General features: G+C 34.2%; 1 protein-coding gene across 3 annotated transcripts in view; it reads left to right on the top strand.

The window, feature by feature from the left end:
* Positions 1-26,126, top strand: part of CCDC178 (coiled-coil domain containing 178) — a 523,876-nt gene that overhangs the window by 311,759 nt on the left and 185,991 nt on the right. For all 3 annotated transcript variants that reach the window (XM_025365268.1, XM_025365270.1, XM_025365269.1), the window contains one exon: positions 23,577-23,726. In XM_025365268.1, the coding sequence (XP_025221053.1) occupies positions 23,577-23,726 (150 nt within the window). The remainder of the gene's footprint in view (positions 1-23,576; positions 23,727-26,126) is intronic.

The following is a 26,126-nucleotide window of genomic DNA, read 5'->3' as shown; positions in this document are numbered from 1 at the left end:
ATATTCATGTCAAAGTAAGAAAGAAATCCACGTAACTATTGTAATCTTCATTTGTGTAGCTGATCACGTAATTGGAAATGTTATTTACAGCTATCCTTGTCACCATCCATTTCATATTTCTTTTACCCTCAGCAAGCATCTCAGCTGGTCATGGTTCTTTGCCTGGTGGGTTGACCCAAATCTTTATTTCAGTAGATATAACAATGATTTCATTGTTAATATACAATCCATTAGCAGTCTTTCCTGAATTGAGTCACATTGTGATGGTTTTTCTTTGACTTTAGTCATAGAAGATGGGAGTAATAAGAGATGCCTACAGGATTGCCTGTATTTTAGAACTACCTCTCATTACCCACCTTGTGCAATTGCAAGCCAATTTCCTCTTGGCTGTCAGAATAAATCAGCCCAGTCAATATAATTTCCAAATAAAAACAGTCATGTATTCACCTAACATGATACAGCTATTCTACATACAACCAAAAACATGTTAACCTTTTCCCCAGAGAAGTATTCAAATCCAGCAACCAGGTTGTGGGAGAACTCCTATGAGAACACAGGAGTGGACTGAGAGAAAGGAGAAATTCTAACTTTCTATCTGTGGACAACAGTTTTAGCCCATACTCACGGTTTCTAGCCTTCCTGTGATCCTTCTTGATTATGGACTTTGAATTTACTTAGCCAGCCCTGACAATTGTGAAAGTTAATTACTTTGGGTAGATAGATAGATAGATAGATAGATAGATAGATAGATAGATAGATAGATAGATAGATAGTCTATGTCTGCCTATGCATTTATCCATCATCATCATCATCTATTATCTAGCTCTGCATTCTACTAATTCTGCTTTGCTGATTGATTCCAAGATATACATATATACACACACACACACACACACACACACACAGACACAATTTCCAGTCATTCAATTAACATTTGCCAAGGAGTTGCTGTGAAGGAATTTTGCACATGCAATTAAAGTCCCAAATCAGCTGATTTTTAGGAAGAGGACATTATCCTGAGTGGATCTGACCTAATTGAGTCTTTAGAAGAGAGTAGGCTTTTCCTGGTAAAAGAGATTCAAAGTGAGAGGGGCTTTGACAGGGGGTTCTTCACTGCTGGCTTGAAGCTGGAGTGGGCCACCTGCGTGCATTTCTAGTTGCTGAGAGCAATGCCTGGATGACAGCCAACAGGAAAACAGGAACCTCAGTCATACAGCTACAAGGAAATAAACCCTGCCAGCAACCTGATGGACTTGGAAAGTGAGCAACAGCCCTGGGTGTTTTCTGAGTGAGAACTCACTCCAGCTGCCACCTTGTATGTCAAACACTAAGCCGAGAACCCACCTGGGTCATGCCAGAATTTCTGACCTACAGAACTGTGAGATGATCCCTGGATGTTGTTTTAAGCTGCTTACTTTGTGGTGATTTGTTATGCAGCAATGCAAAACTAATACAAAGCCACTCCCTTGCCTATCCACAGTTTCACTTCTGCAAGATTAATTTAGAACATCTTTGCCTTAGACTTTTCAATTACTCTTTGGAACCTTGGTTTTCCTTCCAAAGCGTATGTTCTTAGGAGCATTAAGCGGGAGTAGATTTGGCCACCACAGTTATGACACAAATCTCCCAAATTTCCCAGAAGTGCCTGGTGGTAACTTGAGGTTTAGAAAGGTAAAGACCCCTCTGTAGTAGCTCAGCTTTGCAAACCCCCCTGGCTTGGTAATCTGTACAGCAGATCCTAGGTTAATAATTCACAGATCCTGATAATCACCTTGACAGCTAAGCTCAGTGTGGCCATTCCTTGAACAGTAACAATCAGAAAAAAATAGGAATATTTTTTGGTAATATTTTGCATTTTAAAAGTTTCAAGTGAAAAGCTCTAAAATTTCATCTGACATTAATTTAGTCAAAATAAATTTAGTAAGAATTAAAATTCATCTAATTTGCAATAAAATAGTCATCATGTATACTGTAACTACTTGAAATACACTTATCCTAAATAATAGATTTTAGCAGATTCCTTTCAGAGGAAAATGCACCTGGACTGAGGCAGAACCACTAACTCCTTGAAAGGACTCAAAATGTGCAGGAGCACATCTGGGGTCTATGGTGAACTATGAACCGACCATCAGCAGTGGAGTGCTAATGTAGCGGGGGTGGGGAAAAGGTGAAGTATGCCAATGTACGATTTAGACATACAGGTAAAGTAGACAAATGTTTTAAGGCTGTAGGAAGAAAAATACAGTATTTGTTCAGTGATTACTAAAACTGTAGTCAGTATTCGATTGTAGACTCTATGACTAAAAAAAATTAAGATCTATCTTGGAAGTTTTTCAAAGAACATTATAGTGATCAGAGTTTGAGAAATAGGAGTTTTAAAACTTGTTATCACTGTTATTTCTTTCTTTTTTTTTTTGAGGTGGAGTCTCACTCTGCCGCCGAGGCTGGAGTGCAGTGGTGCGGTCTCAGCTCACTGCAAGCTCCGCCTCCTGGGTTCATACCATTCTCCCGCCTCAGCCTCCTGAGTAGCTGGGACCACACGCGCCCGCCACCGCGCCCGGCTAGTTTTTTGTATTTTCAGTTGAGACGGGGTTTCACCGTGGTCTCTATCTCCTGACCTTGTGATCCGCCCGCCTCGGCCTCCCAAAGTGCTGGGATTACAGGCGTGAGCCACCGCGCCCGGCCACTGTTATTTCTAATAGTGAAAAAAAGGATAGTGAGAATTGACGTTTTCGTAAAATTATCTTACAATAAGGCTTCTAAACAATTTCTGGATATAGTACATTTTGATAAACCAAGTTAAATAAAATAGTTAGAGCTATGTTGAAACGTGATACCATTATACTAAAGATTTTACAGGCTGAGTGCAATACCCATGTATGAAAGATTGAGCATCAGGGACTGGAATAAATGGCAAAGATAATACCCTAAAACACTTCAGTTAAATTTAAATATTTTTAAAAAGTAACTGTAGCCCTATTCCACTTAATCTGCATATTGCCAAAGTTTGTGATTTAGGAATTTAATACAAGATAATTGAATGTGAAAAAGAGCTATTTGCCTCATATTCTGCTTTTGGATTTTCTGCGAGCTCCTTTAACTTAGGGACAGATTAATAATATGGACTATTAGCCATTAATTAGTAATAGATTAATAAATGTTAAGTAGTTATTAACCATTATGAACTAATTCTGAATTGACAAAGTCCAATCTCCACTGCAGTCTTCCACTTCTCAATTACTGAGTTCTCTTCCTTACGGACTCCAAGTTCCCCACCCCCCATTTTCTTGGACTTCTATATGGTGATTTGGGCTACCAGGGTCTCTCCTGGACAGCATTCTCAAGACTGATGTAGAATGTGCTGCAGACATTCTGTGACGTCTGGCCTCTTCCTTCATCTTCTTTCTCTTCACCCAACCCAGTAAAAGAGAAGGGATCCTCCAGTCCTTTCCTCATGCAGGTTTACGTCTGTTTGGCCTGAAAGTAAACCAGCCTCTTCATTTGGGCAGCAAACATGAGGGTGGAAGGGGAGCTGCCTAGAACATTATTTGTTACACTCATTTCTCTTTTTTGTCAATGTCCTATGATAGTTCAAAGTCCATGTGCATTCTTAATTTTTTTTTTCTTTTTTCCTGTGTAAACTACCAAATAGCACCTATAATAATGCTGGCTATTTCATGGCAAAGGGACTAACACCAAAATTTGAACTCGAATTACTCATGTTCTACCTGACATCTGTAATGACCTTTTCTCACTAGCCTGGGAAGAATCTAAACCACCACTAAAGTGAAGTATTCTTTTAACAAGCCCCTGCATTTTAGGTTTTATATATATGAACCCTGTAATTTCTATAACATAGCAAAAGTAGTGTCCCTCGCATGCAGTCCAATAGCCTCTCAAATGGTAGTCCCTGGCAGATGTTTCTGAGGGAGTGAAACATATAATGTATCTAATTTTGCAAAACTACACAATAGGTAGACATTTCTTTTTCACCCCAGCTGGCGATCAGTTTATGCCCTGAAGCTTGGAGATTTATAACCCTTGTAATTTTATCCTAAACAGAGTAATTGCAGATGCTCTTCCATTGCTATTTTAATTAGTGATGAAGACTTTGACAAGATGTTGAATCTCAAGATAATGAATTTCATCTAGTAGGTAGCTGTGACCATTTTAAGATATCTAGTGTCCTCAGAAATTATTTTATTAATTTCAATGTTTTTATTTAGAATTTTAACCCCAGCTTATCCTAAAATTATTTAAGGAATGTTATAACACAAGTCATCGAGTCTCTTTCCAACAAAAATAAATAAAGTCCAACAAAAGAAATACACGTTTTTATTTCAAAGGTAAATGTTTTTCAATATATCAAGGATTATTGATTTTTAACAATTTTCACTAAATAATTTAATGTGCACAAAGGTGTAAAATAAATATTTTTAAGTTTTACTATTCAAGAAAACAAAACTATAATTCATTGTGTTTTTTTTTTTTTATCTCAGCAGACTTTTAATCTTAATTGAGCATGTGTTTTCTTTTGTCATTGGATAGTCCATGGGGAATTACAAAGAAATTCTTAGAGTTTGGCTTCTAGAGAATTTTCTTATAAGGAGAGGTCTCAATCAAAGACCATGACCTTATTTGTGTAAAAACAAATTTACAAAAATATCTTTGGTTTTTATAAGTAGGAATCCTAAGGATTAGCCAAGTTAGGGTAACAGTTTAGAGTCCTTTTATTTATAGGTGTGCATTTTAATCAGCATGAATCTCTTTTGATTTTTGTGTTTTCCCTCTGTGGAAAATTCAGGAATTCCCCCATCATCTTCTGTTTGTCTTGGACATAAGTACATGTTGTAGGGTATAGAATAATCACCAAAACAAATGGAGCGATAATAATAGGGAAGATGTTTGAAGCCCAAGTGCTGATCTTGTTCCCCCAATTCATATGATGAACCCGACATTAAAGCTAACTGGCTATGAAAGCTAACAAAGTGAAACTTGCAGTAGATAACTAGTGTGACTCTGCTGTTGCAGACTATTCTAGTGCTGAGCTCTTCACTTTATCTTTCAGGAAAACATAGTCTATCTTTGGAATTCTATCACCAGGCTGTCTAATAAATGAACATTGATAAAGCTAGAAAAAGGAGAAAGAAAACACCAAAAAATAATTCGTAACTAATTTTTAGAAGAAACCTTTTAAATATGACTAGTAGGCTTAAATTGAACATGATCATGTCGCTTCTACTTTGAATTTTATATCATTCATTCTTAAGTAGCACAAAGGTTGAAAATGAAAAGAAGAAATTTAACACGTTACTTTCTCTAACAAAATTAGGCAGAGAATGTTGTTACATTCCATTTTCCCTATAAGGAGAACTGGAAAGAGACTGAGGCTGTGGTTGTACTGTTACGAGCTTCCTTAGGTCAGAGGGTTCATCTTAAGGAGCTTTGTTTAGAATAAAACTATGTAAAAAACTATGATTTTTTTCTTATCAAAAATAAGAAAGGCTACATTCATTACTTACCTTAAATTTTGATTTATGTTATCAGTCATGAGTTTATGAAAGCAGAATAAACACATTGATATATTCATTACAGCAGTTTATTAAAGTCTCATTGATTTGAAACTTTCTCATTTGTTAGTTTTGGCAATTTGGGTAGCTTTGGGAAAAAATTAATAGACAAACTTTGCTTTAATGTTCAAGGAAAATAAAAATACTAGGGAAGAAGATTCAAGTTACATATCTTATTAAATAGAACTTTAATACATAATAGATTAAGAAATAACAATTTAAACTTTATCTTAATAATATTACTTGATAGCTTATCATGGATTTTCACTGGTATTCAGTTATTTTATCTTTATAATCACCATGTTAGGCAGACAGAGCAGATTTTATTGTTCTCATGAATGGAGGATAACAGTAAAACACAGCTAGTACACTCATGATTTTGAAACCTGTTATTCCCATTGCATCTTAGTTCTGTCCTCGTATTAATTATGTTTAAATGAATTGTTATTTTTCTATTATCCATGGAGAAAAATAGCAAGTGAAAAGGTAATTAATAACTTGCAATTTTGGGTAGGGGAATGTTTGACTTACACAAAATCAAAGTAAGCAATTTACAGCCTTTAAAATATTCAGTAAATATAATGTATCACATTAGCAAAAAAGGAAGAAAAGGATCAAATAATAATCTCAATCGATACTAAAAAGCCTTAGCAATATTCAAAACCCATTTATGATATTTTCAGCAAACTAGAAGCAAAAAATAAATTTTTTAACATGATAAAAAATGGCTTTAAAAGCTGTCATTATATGAGAACATTATTTGTACATAGATAATCCAAAGGACTTTACAGATAAACAGTAAGAACTAATAAGTGAATTTTTGAGAATCAATGGATATAAAATAAACAAAAATCAATTGTATCCCCATATACTAGCCACAAGTATTTAGAAAATAAAACATTAAAATAGATACTATTTGTAATAGAATAACTAAACATCTAAGTATATATTTAACAAGGTATATATTTAACAAAAGATGTACAAGTCTTCTCTGCAGAAAACTACAAGACTTTCTCAGAAAAATCCAATAATTTCTAGATAAATGAAATGATCTACCAAATTTATAAATTGGAAATTCAGTACTTTAAAGATGTGAATTCTCTCCCCAAGTTGGTTTATATGTATGATGCAATCCTACTTAAAAATTCAAGCAGAATGTTTGGAAATTGATGCATTCATTCTAAAATACCTAAGGAAATGTGAAGGGCCAAGAGTCTTGAAGACAGACTTGAAGATGGACAAAGTTGAGAAATTACTGCCAGATACCTAGACTTACTATGAGGCCACATTATAAGAAATTGTGATATTGGTACAAAGACAGATAAGAGAACAACAGACAGAATAGAGATTTTAGAAACACACCCAGAATGTAAACATAGTCTCTTGAATTACAAGAAGATACCACCAAAATAAAGTGTACAAAGATATACTAGATAATATATGGTGCTGAATCAATAAATAGTACATGATCACTTGGATATCTAAATACTTTTTTAAAAAAAGGAACCTTGACTTTCTATTTCACAATGTATTTAAAAACCAGTTCTACCTATTTAAAGATATAAATGTTAATGTTATATAAAGCTTTTAGGGAAAAACCTGTGAGAACATCTGATTTATTTTGTAATTGCCAGAGATGTTTTAAATAAGTCACAAGTACCAACCATGAAAGAAATACATCGTTTATAAACTGTACTCTTTTAAAAATTGAGATGTGCAGCAAAATATGTTAATATTTTATACCAAGTGTTACTGTCAGCTTTATTCATAATAGCTCCCAAATGAATTTATGGACAGCAGAGTGCATAAATTGTTGTTTATTCATAAAATGGAATAGTATGTAGTAATAATAATGAATGAACTGTTGCCACATAAAAAGTATGAATTAATCTGACAAAATTAAGATTGAGCAAAAGATACCAGACTCAAAAGAATATATACTATGGTACAATATTGTAATTATATGATTATAAGAAGCAACCAAAACTTGTGTGTTTGGGAGAATGGTTAATTATTGACTGGGAATGGAGATGAGTGAGGTTTCTAGGGTGATGATATATTTTCTATATTTTCATGTAGATGCAGTTATGTTGGTGTATTCACTTATAAAAATGTATTAATCCCTATAATGATATATCCTGTATCTTAAGAATAAAGTTAAAAAAAGATCAAGGGATTAATATAGACCTTGATGAGTAGAAAACCCATCAATGACAACCTTTTTATAAAAGACATATACCAAATGCAAATATTTTGCATCTCTTTTTTAGTAAAAGAAAAGTAAGTTCTGAAGATATACTCTGGATTTGAAAGAGTACAATAACATTTCTTTAAACATTTTATAGTTTCAATGCTTAAGCAATTTGACAAGTTTATTCTCCTTGTATTATCTATATAAAGTTGTGATTATCTGAGAAACCCAGCAGTCTGTATATATGTATATTTGTAAGAGTGGGTTAGTATTCTTGAAAGAATACAATATTATTTACCCAACAATTTCTTAGCCCACAAAAAGCTGTAATGTAGGTAGTTTGTTCATTGTCATACTTGAATCTTACTTGTGGTCACTGCACTGAATGTGGAAAGGGGGCATGCTGGACCCAGTTATTCTTTAATGAAGAGCAACCATATGACTATGCCATTACACACCAACTGACAGCTCAAAAATAAACATGCAGAAATAGACGTGGAGCAACAAGAAGGAAGAAGCAAGACCTTAATAACTGGAGGGGATGTCTTGCTTATTTGCTGATCTTTTAAATAATTTCTGTAGCACAGATAATATTTCTAACCAAAGTTTTATTTTTAAATTATAGCTTGAATTGCTACTAATTCAAACTGAAATTATCAAAATATACACTTTAAAAAAAATTTACATAGTTAGCTAATTAGTTAATCATATAAAAGTTATTGGCTAGAGAGACTTTTGTACCTAACAGAATAGGAAGTTCATAATACATTTAAGCTATATTTAATCGTGATGGAGAAACACGAGTGTTGAAATATTCTTACTTATTTAATAATAATAGACCTTTAAAATATAATCAATAAATCATCAAGTGAATAAATGAATTTATTTTAAGGGAGGGATAATGGTTTAGTCTGTCTGTTATAGTTGAAACAAACAAATCTAGTTAGGAAATCTTGGCATAGTCTACTCTATACCATATCAGAACTGATTTTTCAGCAGTTATTGACATGCTACAAGAGAAGCCAATCATAATTCCCAAAGATACAATCTGGAATGCCGTAACTTCAAATGTTGAAATCCTGTAAGATCAAAATCCTGAAAATATAATTCTGGAAAAAACAATTTTTTAAATTAAGATACTTATTTAAATTTTAATAAGAGATTGGAAAAACATATAAAAACATGACAAAACTTCATATGCCACTTTACACATAAGAGCTGGCCTAACATGACGTAACCATCTTATTATTGTGATTTTCAGAATTTTAGAAGTTAGGGATTTTAGACTTTTGGGATATTTATCTTTAGGAAATTTTTATCTTGTGGATTTCAACATTTTGGATTATGGCATTCAGGATTGTGTCTTTCCAGATTATGGTCCAAACTGTCTAAAGTCACTTCACATACTGTTAGAAAACAGACATTAAATGCAAAATAAATGAATAAATGATTGAATACATGTATTTATAATTCATTTACTAATAACTTGTTTCCTGATTTTCCACTGTTAAAAAGCTTATTTGTCTACAATATCTTATTAATTTTATATGTCTAGTACCTAGCACAGTTACCTGGGTTGCCACATTAGTTTTATATTGCTGCCATAACACACCAGCATGAATTTATAAGCTTAAAAAGACACAAAGTTATCTTATAGCTCTGTAGGTCAAAAGTCTGACTTGGATCTTGATGGGTTAAGTCAAGTTGTTACCAGGGCTGTATTCCCCTTCTGAGGGCTCAGGGAAGCATCTGTTTCCTTGCTCACTTGAGTTGTTCAGATTGTTCACAGAATTCAGTTTCTTGCAATTGTTGGAACTAGGTCTCTGCTTTCTTGCTGTGAGTTGAGGGCCATTTCCAGCTTCTACAGGCTGCCTGCCTTCCTTGGCTTGTAGCCTCCTTCCTTAATCTTCAAAGACAGTTATAGGTTTGATGACAGATCTCAATTCCCATACATATTTTAAATTTCTCTTGCTTCTTGCTCCACATCTCTCTGAACGTCAGCCAGAAGAGATTCCCACTTTTAAGAACTCATGATTAGTTAGTCCCACTCAGATAATCCAAAATAATGTCTTCACCTCCAAATCTGTAACCTTAGTCATAGGTGCAAAGTCCCTTTGCCATGTAGAGCAGCATATTCCCAAATTCCAGGGATTATCTTTCTTTGAGAACTATCAAAGACAAAACTTCTGAAGGATTAGCTTGATCCCAGATGCTGGGAAGACTCAATGGCCTGCCTGAACTTCAGATAGTGTCCATAAGTGTTACTATTCAAAATAAATTTCAGGAGTCTGTCAATTTGGAAATGTTCAAAATTTCAGTGCCTGATTGCGTGTGAACAGGTTTCCATATAAGGGCTATCCTCAGGTCAGTCATTAGTCTGAGATCAAAGCAAGGTAAAAACTGATGATACTGAATATTTCTGGAATGGATGCAGCATGTAATTCCAGGGGTCTTGCTCTTTCTTTCTTCCTTCCTTCCTTCCTTTCTTTATTTTCTTGGGAAAATTGAAAGGAAGAAACTTGTATGAAGGAAGGAAAATAGGTTTGACATGGGCAGGGTTATAAGGGTAGGAAAGGGCACTTGTTCTGACCTAGGACAAAGAAACGAGGAATCCTGTGACACTGAGGAGCATTGCTTCTCCCATCCAAAGAGACAGCAGTATATTATATAAGCATTGTTTCAATTTAGACATGTGTCACTTCTCCATATTTAAGTAATTGAAATATGCAATAAATTTATCATATTTTTGTTCAGAAATATTTGGGATAAGGTCATTCAAATGCTGCTTTTGTATTCTTATTTACTATTTTCGCTTTTCTTCAAGTATTCATATCCACTGGCAACTGTGAAGATCCTCTGTAATTTTTGAAAATCAACTACAGTCATTTCATGTGAAACTGTCTGACTTTTTTTTTTTTTTTTTGAAATTTTAATCTCCTGAGTTGTGAGAACACAGCTTAGCAAAGTGTATGGAGGCAGCAAAGCAGGTAGTTTAGATTTCTGTTAGCCTTCCAAGGAAAACCTACAAGTAAACTGGAATGCAACACAGAGAGATTATACAGTAAAATGCTTTTGCAAACTAGGATTTAAGGAACTGGAAACCTTATTATTTTTCTCAGTGAAAATGTAAATAGATAAATTTCTATGTTTTTATGTTGTAAAAATGAATTGTGAAATGTTTGTCCACTGAATAAAAACATACACACAAACAAAATACCATTCAGGTATAATTCTTTGAAAAGTCCACTCATTTAAGAACACATGACTCAAGTGGATACTTTTAGAAAATAAAAATTATTAGTAATTGGTTCATCTATTTTCTTCATAAATGTACCTCTGTGCCCATGAAAGTATTGGTATTAATGCAGTTTCACACATTTATTAAATTGTTCAGTAATGTTTACTGAGAAACTATTATGTACCAAGCATAAGGGCAAAAAGTTTATATGGCACAAAAAATTCACAGAAGTGGGGAAATTAATATGAAAATAGTAACTATAATAAAACATGGTGATTGCAGTGACAGAGCTATACATAGTGCCATGTTAAAAAGTACTAACTGTGCCTGTCTTAGTGGTGGTTTTCCAAGAATGCTAATCTGTACACATTTCTTCACATACCAATATGTATGCACAATATTTAGTATCAATTAATGAAGAATTGCCTTTCAATAACAAATGCCTCATTACAAATTGCAGTTCTATTGCTTTTGAATCCTGCATTCCTTCTAAGGAGATTTCAGCTTGTTTTGCTCCTTATCAGCCTCTACCTCTCTTCGTATCTGTCAATTAAGTTACAAATATAAAAAGAATTATTTGTGTATTTATGCATATAAAAGAATATAATTATATTTGTCGCATATTTAACTTACTAATGGAAACTTACTACAATGGCACACTTAAAATTCCCTGCCAGGCTAAAATGTCATATTTATATAGAACCATAAAATACCTCTTACTAACCTTTCCAGTTAAACCAAAAGTTTTTAATTTCATACATTTGTTGTAGTAACTACCCAGATTAATATATGGCCAACATCAAAAAGAAGGCAGCCATGTAATGAATTACACCATCTGTATTTAACCTTCCTTCCATCGTACTACCTGAAGTGTTTCATGTTGTGAGAAAAACATAAAAGTGGGTCATTCAATATTTCCCCAAAGATTTTTAGTTTGACATATTTCTATTTCCACACCTTAATGTGGGAAGAAAGAGGGCTGAGGAAATAACGGGATGAAAAGATGGTGTCTTCAGGAGTGACAAGAGGACGTTAAATAATTGAATGTTTTGAATGTTTTAAGCTTGACAAAGATAATGAGGGGAAACAAAAGGAAGAAAAGAGAAGATACAAAAATAAATAGAAGTTGAAGAAAAACAAAGGTGAGAGAAAAAGATGGCATAGAGAGAAACAACCATGAATTCAGTAACTAGTAATGATGACAGGTCTTATGCCTTTATTTTTCTGATTGAGGCTAGTTGATAGAAGAACTCTCATGGTTATGAATCCTGAGAGATCTATGGTTACAGGACTGGATTTCCAGACCTGTTTGATGTTTGGTTTACCTTATTTAGAGGTTTTCTGTTAAGCCACTGTAAAAACCTGGAAGATCTAGATATCCATTTACTTAATCGTTTTAAGAGAGAGCAGTGCCATTGCTGACCATATAGACTTACATATCCTCAAAATATTAACTCTTCATTTATTTCCTCCCCCTTTGATTTGTAAATATTTTTTCTATCAAATTGCCCATTCTTACTTTCCTTTATGAGCTGATTTATGCAAAATTTATTATTCTGTTTCTGTCTTCCCTGCTCAGCCCATATTTTAAAGACCATTGGGTGTGGCTATAATGTTTGTCTAGTCCATTTCTTCTCATCACTGTAGAGTCTTTCATGGTAGATGACTTCCACAGTTTACTTAGCCATTCTGCAAATGAATGGACACCTATGCTGCCCATGAAATTAAACTTTAGCTTAGTTCAGCATTATGAAATTAATTCTGAGCCCCCAAAGCAGAAGTTTCGTGAGTCAAAAACTGACCAGAACTTTAGCTTCTCATAATCCAAGACCTCTATGAACCACTTTTAATGAAATAAGGCATGAGGCAGTGCTTTATGGGTGTGCTTTATGGTATTTAAACAGCCCTGACTACTCTTGGTAAAGTTGTTGAGTCCATTTTGAGAGTACTTACAAAGCTCACAAAGATTGCCTTTTTTTTTTAAGGACTTGGAGACAGTTTTGAAGTTACTGTTGATTGGCTGTGTCACCTTACTATGGTCCTCTGCTGGAAAAATAAAAATGCTTTCTAGCCATCTTTTTTTATGCTTAGGCCTAAATAGAGCCCAAATAGATCTTGAATGAGAGGTCTAAATTGGAACTTTCTTAAGCATGTGATATGGTTTGGTTCTGTGTCCCCACCCAAATCTCATATTGAATTGTACTCCCATAATTCCCACGTGTTGTAGGAGGGACCTGGTGGGAGATAATTTAATCATGAGGGCACTTTCCCCCATACTGTTCCCATGGTAGTGAATAAGTTTCACTAGATCTGATGGTTTTATCAGGGGTTTCCACTTTTGCATCTTCCTCATTTTCTCTTGCTGTCACCATGTAAAAAGTGCCTTTCACTTCCCACCATGATTCTCAGACCTCCCCAGCAATGTGGAACTGTAAGTCCAATTAAACCTCCTTTTCTTCCCAGTCTCAGGTATGTCTTTATCAGCAGTGTGAAAATGGACTAATACAGCACGAGACTAATATATTAATTAAGACCCTATAGTAGGAGTCAGCAAATTTTTGTCTGTAAAGGAACAGACAGTAAATATTTCAGGCTTTATGGTCCACTCAGTTTCTATTGCAATTACTTAACTCTGCTACTGTACAGCAAAAGAGGCTGAAGACAATATGTAAACCAATGAGTATGAGGTGTTCCAATAAAATTTATCTACAAAAGCATGCAGGGGCTGGATTTGCCTGCAGAGCCATAGTTGACTGATCCCTGATCTAGAATATCATTTTCCCCTATATCACTATTAAATTATTTTGGGAAGTAGACACATCCCAAAATGAGTATGTGTAGAAAATTGCCTTAGGTATTTTATATCCTATTTCTGCTTGGGATACATTGCAAGGTTTGGACAGTGCCCTAATGTGAACAACAGTACCACGTGAGTAGAAACACTCATAATCTCTTCTTTCCCAATAGAGCAGCAAAAGAATGAAGACATTACCAGTAATTCAACCCATAAGGATATTGTATTAGACTGCAAATTATTTACTGTACTTCTCATATTTGGCACATCTGTGGCAACAGTCTTAATGTTTTCTGACCCTGAATCTCCAAGGAAAAGACTCTGAGGCCAATTTTTTTTTTTTTTTTTTTTACTTCAAAGCACTCTCCTCCATGAGTATCTAATTTATTTTGAAAGGCTGATGTAATTCTATAGGGTGTTCAGAAATTAGAGCATTTGCATACTGGAATCTTAAGGGTTCTGCAATTCATACCCAAGATTAGGAAGGGATGTAAACCCAGAAAGGGTGTCAGACTGAAATTAGGCTGGACCCTAGCCTTAATGTTCTGTCCATGTGTGACCTTGGGCAAGAAATTGGCTTCCTTGGCCTCTATTTCCTCAGTGTCGATGTAGAAAATTTTTTTAAAAATTTCATTTCTGAAGGACTTGCACCAAATTGTTAATGCTATCTCTGGAGTATAGAAATGACAGTCACTGTGAAGAAAGGTTTTAATTTTCTACTCCATGTACCTCTCTGTTTTTTGTATATAATATAATCAGCATGTATTACTTCATAACAAATAGATTTCTAAAAGAAATATTTAAATTCTGATTTAACATAGATATGACAATAAAATTGACATTAAATTTAAAAAGTGCTTTCAAAATTAACCATTTTCTACAAATGTAAAGCAGTATCAGGTTATCTGACTACATCAATGCAACCTGCAAAATATATATTTTTTAATCATTCAAAGCTTTTACTGAATTTATGCCATAATATGTGTTCTGGAACCCCTTAGATCAGTTTTTCTCTCATTTGTAATGAAGTTTCTAGGTACTGTTCTTACAATTTCTGCATTTGTACAGTACATTATTACTTTATGATAAAGTTAGTTCATAATTCCTTAACTGTTTTTGCTGATGACCTTTTAAAGTTGCATAATTAGAATAAGTCGTGGTTATTGTATTGGAATCTGTATCCCATGGGCCAAGAAGGCAGCGCATTAATTCTCTGCATCACCCACTCGATGTGCTGTGCCATCAGCACAAAGATATTATTCTTTGTAATTACATAAAGAAAGGGTCTATTTAGTGTTAACTGACCTTTCTGTGACTGATCAGCCTTTTCCGCCAGTGAAGTAGAAATGTATATCATTAAAATGTGAGTAAATAGGAAACCTTTCTAAATCTTAAACTGTTCAAATCAGGAGGTACACATGAAGAGGAAATGGTTGTTGAGTCTTTCACATGATACCGTGAAAAGAGGAGCAGACTTTTAAAACATATATTTTAGAATATATATTCCTAAAATATATTTTAAAATATATATTCTTATTCTTAAAATACATTTTAAAATATCAACAAATTAAAATATAAATAAATGATGATAATACATAGGAATAGTTAACAAGGGCATAACATCAAATATGTTTCTGTTTAACACTCTTGATATCAGAAAAAAATCATTAAACTCAAAAATATATTCAGGATTAAAAATTTAAGTTTATTTAATACACAATTAATAAATTTAGAGGAATTATCACTGTGACTGTCATTTACTGAGGATGAAAATTGTGCCAGGGATTATATTAAGATGTTATATACTTTAAATATTGTAACCATTTAAATAATGTCCTTTAACTTAGAAAACATCGTTGAGGATATAGGTTAAGTGAAACTGATTTTTCCTTCTTTTCTTATTACATAATTTATTTCTGTAATCAGTTATATCAAATTATTTGGAGGGACATAAATGATTTTCAAGAAAACTTGACCAAATGGAAATTTAATACCTAACATAAGTGGCATTTGTGTAAGGTTTTCTTAAACTTACTCAATAGTTATAGGAGGAATACTATAGTCAGCATGGAGAGAAATGGTTCTTTCTTTAACATACACCCACATTGATCAGGTGTTTTTTAATAATTAACAAGCATCTGTATTTCTGGGTCAGGTTTTCCCTGCTAAGACCACATACAGAGCTCTTATATGAAATATCTCCAGAAATCAGTTGACAAACTGATGCTTCCTTGAAACTTTGCTCATCACTTTTGCTGGAACTGATCTCTCATGGAACTACTATCGTTGTGTGGTTATGCCTTTTATCCTTCTTCATGCATAATGCATCCTGATGTAGTTAGCTTTGTGAATGCCTCTATTCCATTATCTGATTGCAAACTCCTTCTGCCATGAAATTGTGGGGTTTTTTTTCATGTTATTATCAATAATTCTTGGTCAAATATATACAACGAACGGAGACAAAAATAATAATAGGGAACAAGTAGGGTTAACAAAAGATGTTCAAAAATTCTCAATTAATTTCTTCTGAGTTCTGAAAGGCAATGTCATAATGTCCATTAGTAAACTTTATGCATAAATCAATGCAGTAGCTAAATTTGTAAGCCAGTCAGGAAAGTAAGATGAGGAGTCCTTTGTGTCCTCATATAGTTGGGAGCTGGGGTAGGGCAGCTAACGGAAGTATTCCCCTGGACTCGGGCAGAGACAGGTTTGATTGGTCAGCTGCATGTCACAGGCTTTCATCCAGCAGTGTCATAAAGGTGCCTCCACCAGTACCTCCCATACTGCTTTCTGTCTACCACTTGCTCAATACATACTTTTGAATAAATGATTGAATAGAGAGCATTTTGTTAGACATAATAATACATGGAGTTTAAGGTATGTAATAACCTTGATTCAGAGGACTGATTTGTTCATTTACAAATCAAGAATGTTCTTTTAAAACTAATTATCAGAGAACTAGCCTTGGACAAGGGAATGGTTTCCATGACAGCACAGACAAGGAAGTGGGTCCTGGGAGAGTTAAAACAGTTATTTGCTCCTCTGAGGCTTCAGGGTATCGACACATATCATTCTTACAGACTTGCTTCTTGGAAACACTAGGGAGAACTCTTGCTTTCTGTAGTAATTGGTGTATAGATTTTAAGGGAGAAGCGATGCAATAATACCTCTATGCACACTGTAGGTGATGCCCTTAATAAAGAAGATATTTTCTCCCTGTCTTCTACATTGTTAGAGGATCAGCCTGTGTTTTCAACATTTGTGTTAATCACACTAATGCCCATGAATCAAAGTGGGGGATGCTTTTGAAGTTACTCACAAAGAGACTTGGAACCTCCTTGTCTTGTTTATTCTAAAATATATCCCCTGTACATTCTATGAATCAGTCTCAGCACCAATGCCTACTTTAAGGACATCAAAGCCTCACGGCATACAAAACTATCATTCCAGTGCTCGAGAAGGGCAGAAATGTGCCAAGGGCATATAAGAGGACTATAGGGAGTCACTGGGATGGGATCAATGATGTAATGCATGGGCATGTGCACAGGATCATATACTATTGAAACAGTGATGCTTGGAACTGACTACTTGTAATGCTATGCATTGATAGGATACTAAATATGTGGATACATTTTATTGTTTACACTGTTAGTCATATGCTAATGTCAAAAGACAGCAGAACATTTAACCTGATCTATGAGAGTTTAATTCACAAGTCATAGGCAACAATAATCTAATATTCCTAAGGGACCAAGAAAATACTTCTCTTGACTCTGACTCCTCCAAACTTGCGCAGATATATACTAACCTATGTGGTGGGGCAGCTTGGATCTTCTGATTCAAGTCAATGATTTTTTTTTGTTCTGCGAAGCTTGTTGCTTATGCCGTTCCCCCACTTGATAGAATCAATTCCACTGTAATTCGAATAGAATTTTTCACACTTTGGCCTCCTCCAACTATAGCTTGTAATCCGTGGTGAACAGGAATTATATCTTATCCTTCTTTTTAATTCCTGGCCTAGCCATAGAGCTGAATCCATAAAGTAAACTTACCAAGGGTTTGCTAAACAAATGATTAAATAAACCAAAAAAAAAAAAAAAAGAAAAAAAAGGCTAGACGTGAGGATGCTCTGGAGTAAAATCAATCAATAAATACTAAGAATACATTTTTTGTTTTCTGGTGATTCTGGTGGGAAGTCCATTCTTTCCATCTAGGGAACTGAGGTGAATGTGGTGCAGTCTGTGCAAGAATATGGATGTGGTAGCAAGAGCCGGCAGAGCTCTGGTGAGATGAAAGAAAGCAAGGAGCTGTCTGCAGTAAATTCTTAAAAACTGAGAATTGGGGGATGACAGACAGATCATCAGAAAAGATTAGCTGAGACGGCAACAGATAATTACATCAGGACGGGAGAGTTAGAACTGGGTCAGAAGATGACAGCTCTCTTACAATACATAATTTAAAGAAAGACCTAGCCCCTCTGCCTGGTAAACTGGATCCTAATGCCTATATTAAGAGTATATATGACACATTGCTATACATATAGTCATAGACACCTTGATGATTGTACTAACAATAAGGTATTTGTAAACAGCTATTTCACTTTTTGCACTTACATGTATAGTGCAAATATTTTAATCATCACCACCTTTCTAGAATGTTTGAATCAAGTTTTTTTCTTGTAATCTCCTTTGGCATTAGTCCACCTTTGATTTTAAAAATAACAGTTCACATAGATTTAAACTTTGTCCAGGATAAGTGTCTCTGGCGGAAGCTCCAAAGTTCTCCATGGATAGCATTATTCTAGTGCATTCAACCATAGTCCACAGTTCTACAGGTCCCAACTTTGAAGGTCCATGCATTTGGTCTTGCCAGGGAATGCATCAGACATAATAAAATAATGGGATATGGAATCATGTAGATCAAAAAGCACAAGAAACTGACAATATATAACCAATATGCCCATATTGATGTATAATTGACAGTAGCCTGGAACCAAATTTTAATTTTCATAAGTGGTCTGTTTTATCTATGTCAAAATGCTGTGTTAGCCAGATTATAATAAGACAGTTGCTTGGCAGAAATGGACTTACAACTACAGAATTCAGTTATTTGATTTGATTATTTAATGTCATTACGTTTTATGAAGACTGAATTGCATATAGCATTTAAAAGTGCTGGCTCGTGTTTACGAAGGGAATATATTGGACAGTTGAGGGTACAGGATCTGGCGCCAGTCTGACTTGATGATGCAAAGCCCAGCTCCTCTGCCTAATAGTTGTGCAACCTTGCACAAGATATCTGGTGTTTCAGTTGCTTTGGTTGTATAACAAATACCCCAAAACTTCATGGTGTAAAATGACTGTGCTCATGATTCTATGTGCTAGATATTTGGACAAGGCCGAGTGGGGATAGCATGTCTCTGTTTCACCCTTTCTGGACATCAGTTGGATGACTTGGAGGCTAGGGGTTAGATTTATCTTCAGCTGACTCACTCACTCACAATTGGTGCTGTTGGCTGAGACTTGAGCTAGGACTGTTCGCTGAAACACCTACACATGGCCTCTGGCCTAGATTCCTTACAATGTGGTGGCAGGTTCCGAGGGTGAATGCTCTCAAAAAGAGGGCCAGGCAGAAGCTGTATGCTTTCTATTATATAAACCAACCTGGGAAGTCACTTAGCATCATTTCTACCATCCTTGATTAGCTGGAAAAGCTACAAGTATACCCAGGTTCAAAGGAAGGAGAAATAGACTGTACCTTTGGATAGGGAGTGATAAGGTTCTGGAAAAAACATGTGAGACTGAAAATATTGCTGTGGCCATTTTTGGAAAATACAGTTTGCCTCAACTGATATCTCTCTGCCTTGTCTTTCTTATCTGTAACATGAGGATAATAATATAAAGTCTCAGACCATTGTTGCAAGGATAAATTCAGTAAATACTGCATTCCTAGCACGGCTCCTGGTTATGTAAGCACTCCCTAATATTAGCTTTGATTCTTTTTCTAATTCTCAATTTTGTCATCAAGCTAATGTAACACAGCATAACTAATACTAGAGTGGGAGTGGAATGGTTTCCAGAACTGAAGCGGTTGAGGCTTTGGGTCTGGAGGAAGGTTTTCTGTTGATAGGCACCGGCTATGTTAGTGTCCCTGACTTTATTTCATTTTTGCTTCCATTGCTTATCAACTTCTTTTAAAGTGACATATTCTTTTTAGGGAGAGGAGGGTTGTTAATATCTTACATTCAGTTACAATAAAGATTTGCTATCCTGGGTAATTTTCTTTCTTCTAAAGGTGAGTATGTAAGTCTCAGTTGTTATTCATTATATGTGGAATTTATATCTTAACAGGCAAATTCAGCCTTATTTCTAATTTCTTTGCTATATATCACAAAGTGAAACAGAAATATGATACAGGCTTTACATTTTTTCCCAAAAAGAACCAGTTCTCTGATTGGAAGTCCCTAGTCCGCACTTACCCAGTGAGAGATGGGAAGAAGGAAAAATAAACTAAAAGTGGAGAAAATTGAGGAAAAGTCCAAGTGGAATCCATGGCTTAAAGAACAAGAAAAGTCAAGTGGGGGGAAAAATGAGTAGAACTACTATTGGTGTATTTTGAATACTCAACCTGTCTCCATTTTTCAGCATTTTTGCTGACAGAGGAGGAAGCCAAGCCTTTCCTTAGCAATGGTTCTTCCACACTTTGGGGATCATGGGCTAACTAAATAACCCAAGAAAAATGCTGTGTATAGTTTCATGAGGGTCACATACCTTCTGAAAGTCAATGATTCACCTAAAATAAAGAATTCTTGTTAAACCTGGACAATATGATTATCTTTAGAATAGTTTTTAATACAAAAACATACTGTATGATTTATCTTTATATACTTAAGATCTTCACCTCTCAAGAAGTACAGTATCAAATAGTACAATGAATGTGCCATATTATAATGGTGGTTATATTGCCCATCAGTTACTTCATAGAAGTTGAAAAACAAAATGTGTGTTTCCAAAGGGCACAATGTATGTATTTGCTAACTAATATTATGTGTGTACATGCATTCATTCATTTACTAAAAACCTGTGCACCTACTTATGTTAGATCTTTGCAGTGCAACATCTCTTAGGGCAAACATAATGATGGTCTCATCCCTCATGGAACTTACAATCTAGATTTTGTTCAGTCCTTACAAGCATAATCTTTATTTTCTAATAAAATACTGGGAAAAGAAGCAGTAATATCCCCAAAGTATCAAGGTTTAACAAAAAATTTGTGATAATAAAGAACAAACCATCACCAAGCAAGATATTTTTCTTAATAAATTCTAGACAATGTGGAAACTATTAGCAAACATTCATAACGTCTCTTCTGTTCACCAAGCTATCTTCCCAATATTTTACCATCTTAATAAATATTAATAATTGAAATTGAATAAATAATAATAAATCTATCTTTGAGAAAGTGTTAAGTATATTTAGGCCTTTTGGAATGTCATAGTATGGAAAATGAAAGAAGTGAAAAAAATAAGAATTTTGCATTCCAGTTATCCTTTTATGGGCTATTTCCCATGGACATATTTCCACCAATAATTATCATTCCCCCTTTGTGTCATTTACATTTAACAATATATTGGTTAAAATTAAACAAGTCAAAGTTGTGAGGTGGACTCTCAGTTAAACTTAATAAAACATTTTCAGTGTTGAATGAATACTATTATTTAAAATGAATAAAACTTAAACTTTATTATACATCTGAAGGTCACTGACTTTCAGGAATAAGTAGTGAATTGGTATATCCTTCACATATTCATTACTGGAAAATGATAATGTAAAATATTGTGACTGATGTAACATTTTGAAGATTTATTGGCATAATTACACAATTTGATTTTTTGGCATATATTCTAATTGTGATACATAAAGTGGAAGAACTGGTATCATTAAAAAATTGAACATGTATGCATTTAGAAATAAAACTGCATATTAAACAGTGAGCAAAGTATGTATTATAAAATATTTCCCCAATTAAGTTCCATTAAATAGGTAAAATGCAAATCCCATAACTTTGTATCACTCCTCTCAAATTAAATGTTTATAGTAGCCATCTAGAAATGGAAAGAAAAGCACCTGAGAAGTAGGATGTCTCAGATATCAGAGTTGTGCTTAGATTTAATCAAACAAGCAAATGAACAAAATATTCAAAATGATGCCTATTCCTTTCTAAAGTAGAACATTTATCAATTTTACAAGTTAATCGCTTCAGGATTGGATTTTAATATTAATGATGATATCTAAAATTAGTATAGCTATCTTTTGAAAAGAATCCCCACCAAAGGAAAATATTAATAGAACTTTGTCCTCCTAACAAAAGATAATTCAATGTGATTTTAGGCAAGTTTATAGATAGAAGTTACTGAAGTTTGAAGTTATTGTGACAGAATTAAGACAAGGGCATTTAAAATGATTCTCAGTTGGTCATTTTGGCTTTTTGAAGGATAGCTATGACATAATATTTATCATTAGGGATCAATATGGATACCAGGCTTTCATGAGAAATATGTTTGTTGACCTTAATAAATCTTCAAGTGTGTAAATACAGAAATATTTGTACAGGCAATTTTCTGCTGAATTACATTTCCTCTATACACATTATCACATGGCAACATATTTTTTAAGAACTTATACTGAAGGTTTGATGTGATGGCAATTTTCACAAAGAAACAATTTTAATTGCTTCACAATGGTTATTTCTGTATCTAGTTATTTAATCATCATTATCATCATCATGATTAATCTGCATTTATATGTTTTGACAACTTATTTTGCTATTATAAATAACATTGTAATGAATAAAGCATTTTGCTTAGAATAGATTCCCAAAAGAGAAATTACTGGATTAACAGGTTTGAAAATATTTAAAGCTATTGATAAATACCATATTTTTCAAGCAGTCAGAGTAAGTTTTCTGTAATGTAAAAAAAAAACAAAAAAAAACAAAAAAAAAAAAACAGGAACTAAACTCAATTCAGGCATTTAATTTAAAATTATAGATAGCCCCGAACTTGCCAATGAATAGGTATGCAAAGTTATTTTCTAAAGAGTTTATATTAGATTTGACGTATATTTATTTAGTCATGGAGAAGGACATTATAAAGTTCTCAACTGCTCACAGTAGCAGATTTAACTTTTATTTAAATATAACTAAAATGTATTAATTATAAACAATGACGCTGGGTGCTTCTAAATCTTGAGTTCCCTATTCTCTCTTACTCTTTCCTCATCTATGTTTTTAATGTTTTCTGTGAGTACCAACATTCTGAACTTCATGGAGATGAAATTCTAAGCTAGAAGGTACCACCTACTCATTTAAGCACAAGGGCTAGAGAAAAAGAGAAGAGGACAGGGAACTGTGAAAGTGCTCCTGGGATGCTGATTCAAGGGTCCCAGGATTGGGCACTTTTCAAGGCATGATCGAGGGAAGTTCAGGAAAAAGGCAGTGAAAAGAGGTGAAGTAAAAGTCAGACTAACTCTGATGAATCACACATTAATGTTAAAAAAAAAAAAAAAAAAGCCTGCATCAAAAAAGAATATTATTAAATCAACAAAGGATATTGGTATCAGGAGAAACATTTTTTGGTTATTTTGTTATTCTTCTACTATACATAATAGAGCATGTTTAGATAATTTAAAAGATGTAAAAATTCAAACAAATCCAAATTATTTTAATTGCATTTGTGTATATATATATACGCGCAATTAAATTATATATTTTTTTATCTTCTAGAAAATAGTAGCTGATTCACTTGAAGAAAATCTGCGTTTAGCTCGAGAGTATCAACAGCTACAGACTACATTCTTAAAGGAAAAGGACAATTATTTCACTATATATGATAAACAGCTATCACTTGATACTTCAATTAGAGACAAGAAACAGGTATTGGTTTTTCTAACTGTTTTAAGATAATGATTTATGTCATATATGCACTATAAAAGTAAAAAGTAGTCAGTTTGGGCACCTCTGATCTGACGATGATACTCCACAACATGGCCTATTTTCTCTGTGTAGGTTTGTTGTATATTTATATCAACCTTTTAAAATTGAATTTTGAAAGAATATTGGAGAAATGAAAAACTTAGTTTCTAATCCACTATTCTATGCTAACTTGCTTTTAATTAATATGACCAGAAAAACCAATTTTTTATTTGTAGATTTAAATATATTATCATAGTCTTCACATTTTAATTCTAAGAGTGGGTGATTTCCCATGGTAGGCCTCTAAATTGTCTTTTTAGTATACAGGCTCCAAATTCTGGTAACTTTTCTTATCAGATATGGAGATTAATTGGAAAGTTGGAAAAATAGCTGACTTTCTCTAATTACTGAAAATCATTGAGAATTCTAAATATATTTTGTAAAATCTTCTGTAACGGTATGTGGAAAGGTAAAGCACACAATATGCTATGAATCAAAAAGGAAGAAAGTGTTCCATTACTAGTGTTATGATACAGTCACTTCCTCTATGTTCTCCAGATACTTAGTAACAAGAACAAATATTTTCGTTTGAATATTTGTTTTCCTCCAGGATTCAAATTTCAGAAAATACAGTTATTATTTTTTGACAACGTAACCATGAAAACCAAACTGATCCTTTCTCCTACTGGTATCACCCATATTGTTGCATTATAAATCAGTAGTTTAGAATAGCGGTGCTATGCTTATGGCTATTACGGAATGTTGGGAAGGCAAAGGGTGGGATTTGAATGCAAGTTCTACTAGCTCCATGATCTTGGCAAGTTGCCTTTTCCAACCTCAGTTTTCTCATCTATAAAATAAGATTTACCTCACAGGGTACTTGGTAAGTAATAAAAAAGAGCCATTCATAGTAAGTTACTTTGAAATTTAAGGGCTGCTATACAACTGTAAGTAATTATTACATTCATCTGGCATCCTCCCTATCTACTTCCCTATTTCCCATTCATCTACTCTCATGAGAGTAAAAGCTTCTGAATACATTGGGAAAGAGAAGAATGCATTTTTCTCTTAAAATCTTGAAATGATAGCAACATGAAGATACATCAAAGTACAAGTGTTTGGGAGGCTAAGGTGGGAAGATCACCTGAAGTCAAGAGTTTGAGACCAGCCTGGCCAACATGGTGAAACCCTGTCACTACTAAAAATACAAAAACTAGCCAGATGTGGTGGCATGCACCTGAAGTCCCAGCTACTCAGGAGGCTGAGGCAGGAGAACCACTTGAGCCCAGATATGGATGTGGCAGTGAGCCGAGAATGCACTGCTGCACACCAGCATGGGAAACAGAGTGAGACTCCATCTCAAAAAAAAAAAAAAAAAAGAAAGAATGAAATAAGTGTGTTTGGGAAAGAATTGATAATACAACTATCTACCAAAATCTTAGTGTCCTCAAACCATTTTGCAGGATTCAAAGAAAGGGCATGTATGTATCTATGAAGAATTTGTCCAGTCACCTCGTGCATTTGACATTTTTTTTTGAGGTTAAATATGTTCTACTTGTTTTTCATAATTGAGAAGGAGAAAATAATCATTGGCTTTACTGTATGTCCTTTTCTAATTGGGGAAAACAAAAATAAATTGTATGTACACTTATCAGTTTATAAAGAATCACTTGGTGGCAAATGACAAATACATTCGATACGTGCATAAATCGTGGAGACCCCATGCTTTTTAAGAAAAAGCCCTAATATCACATTTTCATAGTAAGAGCAAAATTATCTTGATCTCATTTTGGAATTAAAGCAAATCTTGATGCAAGATACAAGGACTGAGACTGTAGTAGGAACAGACAGTGGAGATTGCTAGGAGATTGGGTTTATGTTTGTGATCCCTCAGACGAATCACTTTTAGCACACCTGTTTCAGGGAAACTTTCAAGATTTATTTGTACTTCCAATCATTTTTCATTTCCATCCTTCAGCGATGGAGGTCATTAAGTGCAGGCTGCCCTTGTCAGTGTCATGTAGGATCAATTTGCTGCAATGGACAGAGAGGCCTTATAGATGCTGTTAAATCTGTCAGTGAGAAATCGTATGTCATTAGCGTCTAATGCACTGCTTACAGGATGGAATTTGGCCATCAAAAATGAGAAAACTCTTTAATATTTTAATCCATTTCCTTGATATTGCAGCATTTCCCATGTATGCAGGTTTTAGTTCTTTGGCCAGTTTCGTTTGGGTACACAAAAGCACTATTCAGTCTCTGATTCCCTTGTTGAATTCCCTTGTCAGATAAAACGGATCTCACTTTTAGGAATTTTGTGCATCTTTTTCCTGTTTTAGACTAATTTCATTGCTTCTGAAC

This window comes from Theropithecus gelada, chromosome 18, assembly GCF_003255815.1.
Source record: "Theropithecus gelada isolate Dixy chromosome 18, Tgel_1.0, whole genome shotgun sequence".
NCBI lineage: Eukaryota > Metazoa > Chordata > Mammalia > Primates > Cercopithecidae > Theropithecus > Theropithecus gelada.
Note: the sequence above shows the minus strand (reverse complement) of the source record. Positions and strands in the feature narration are given on the sequence as shown.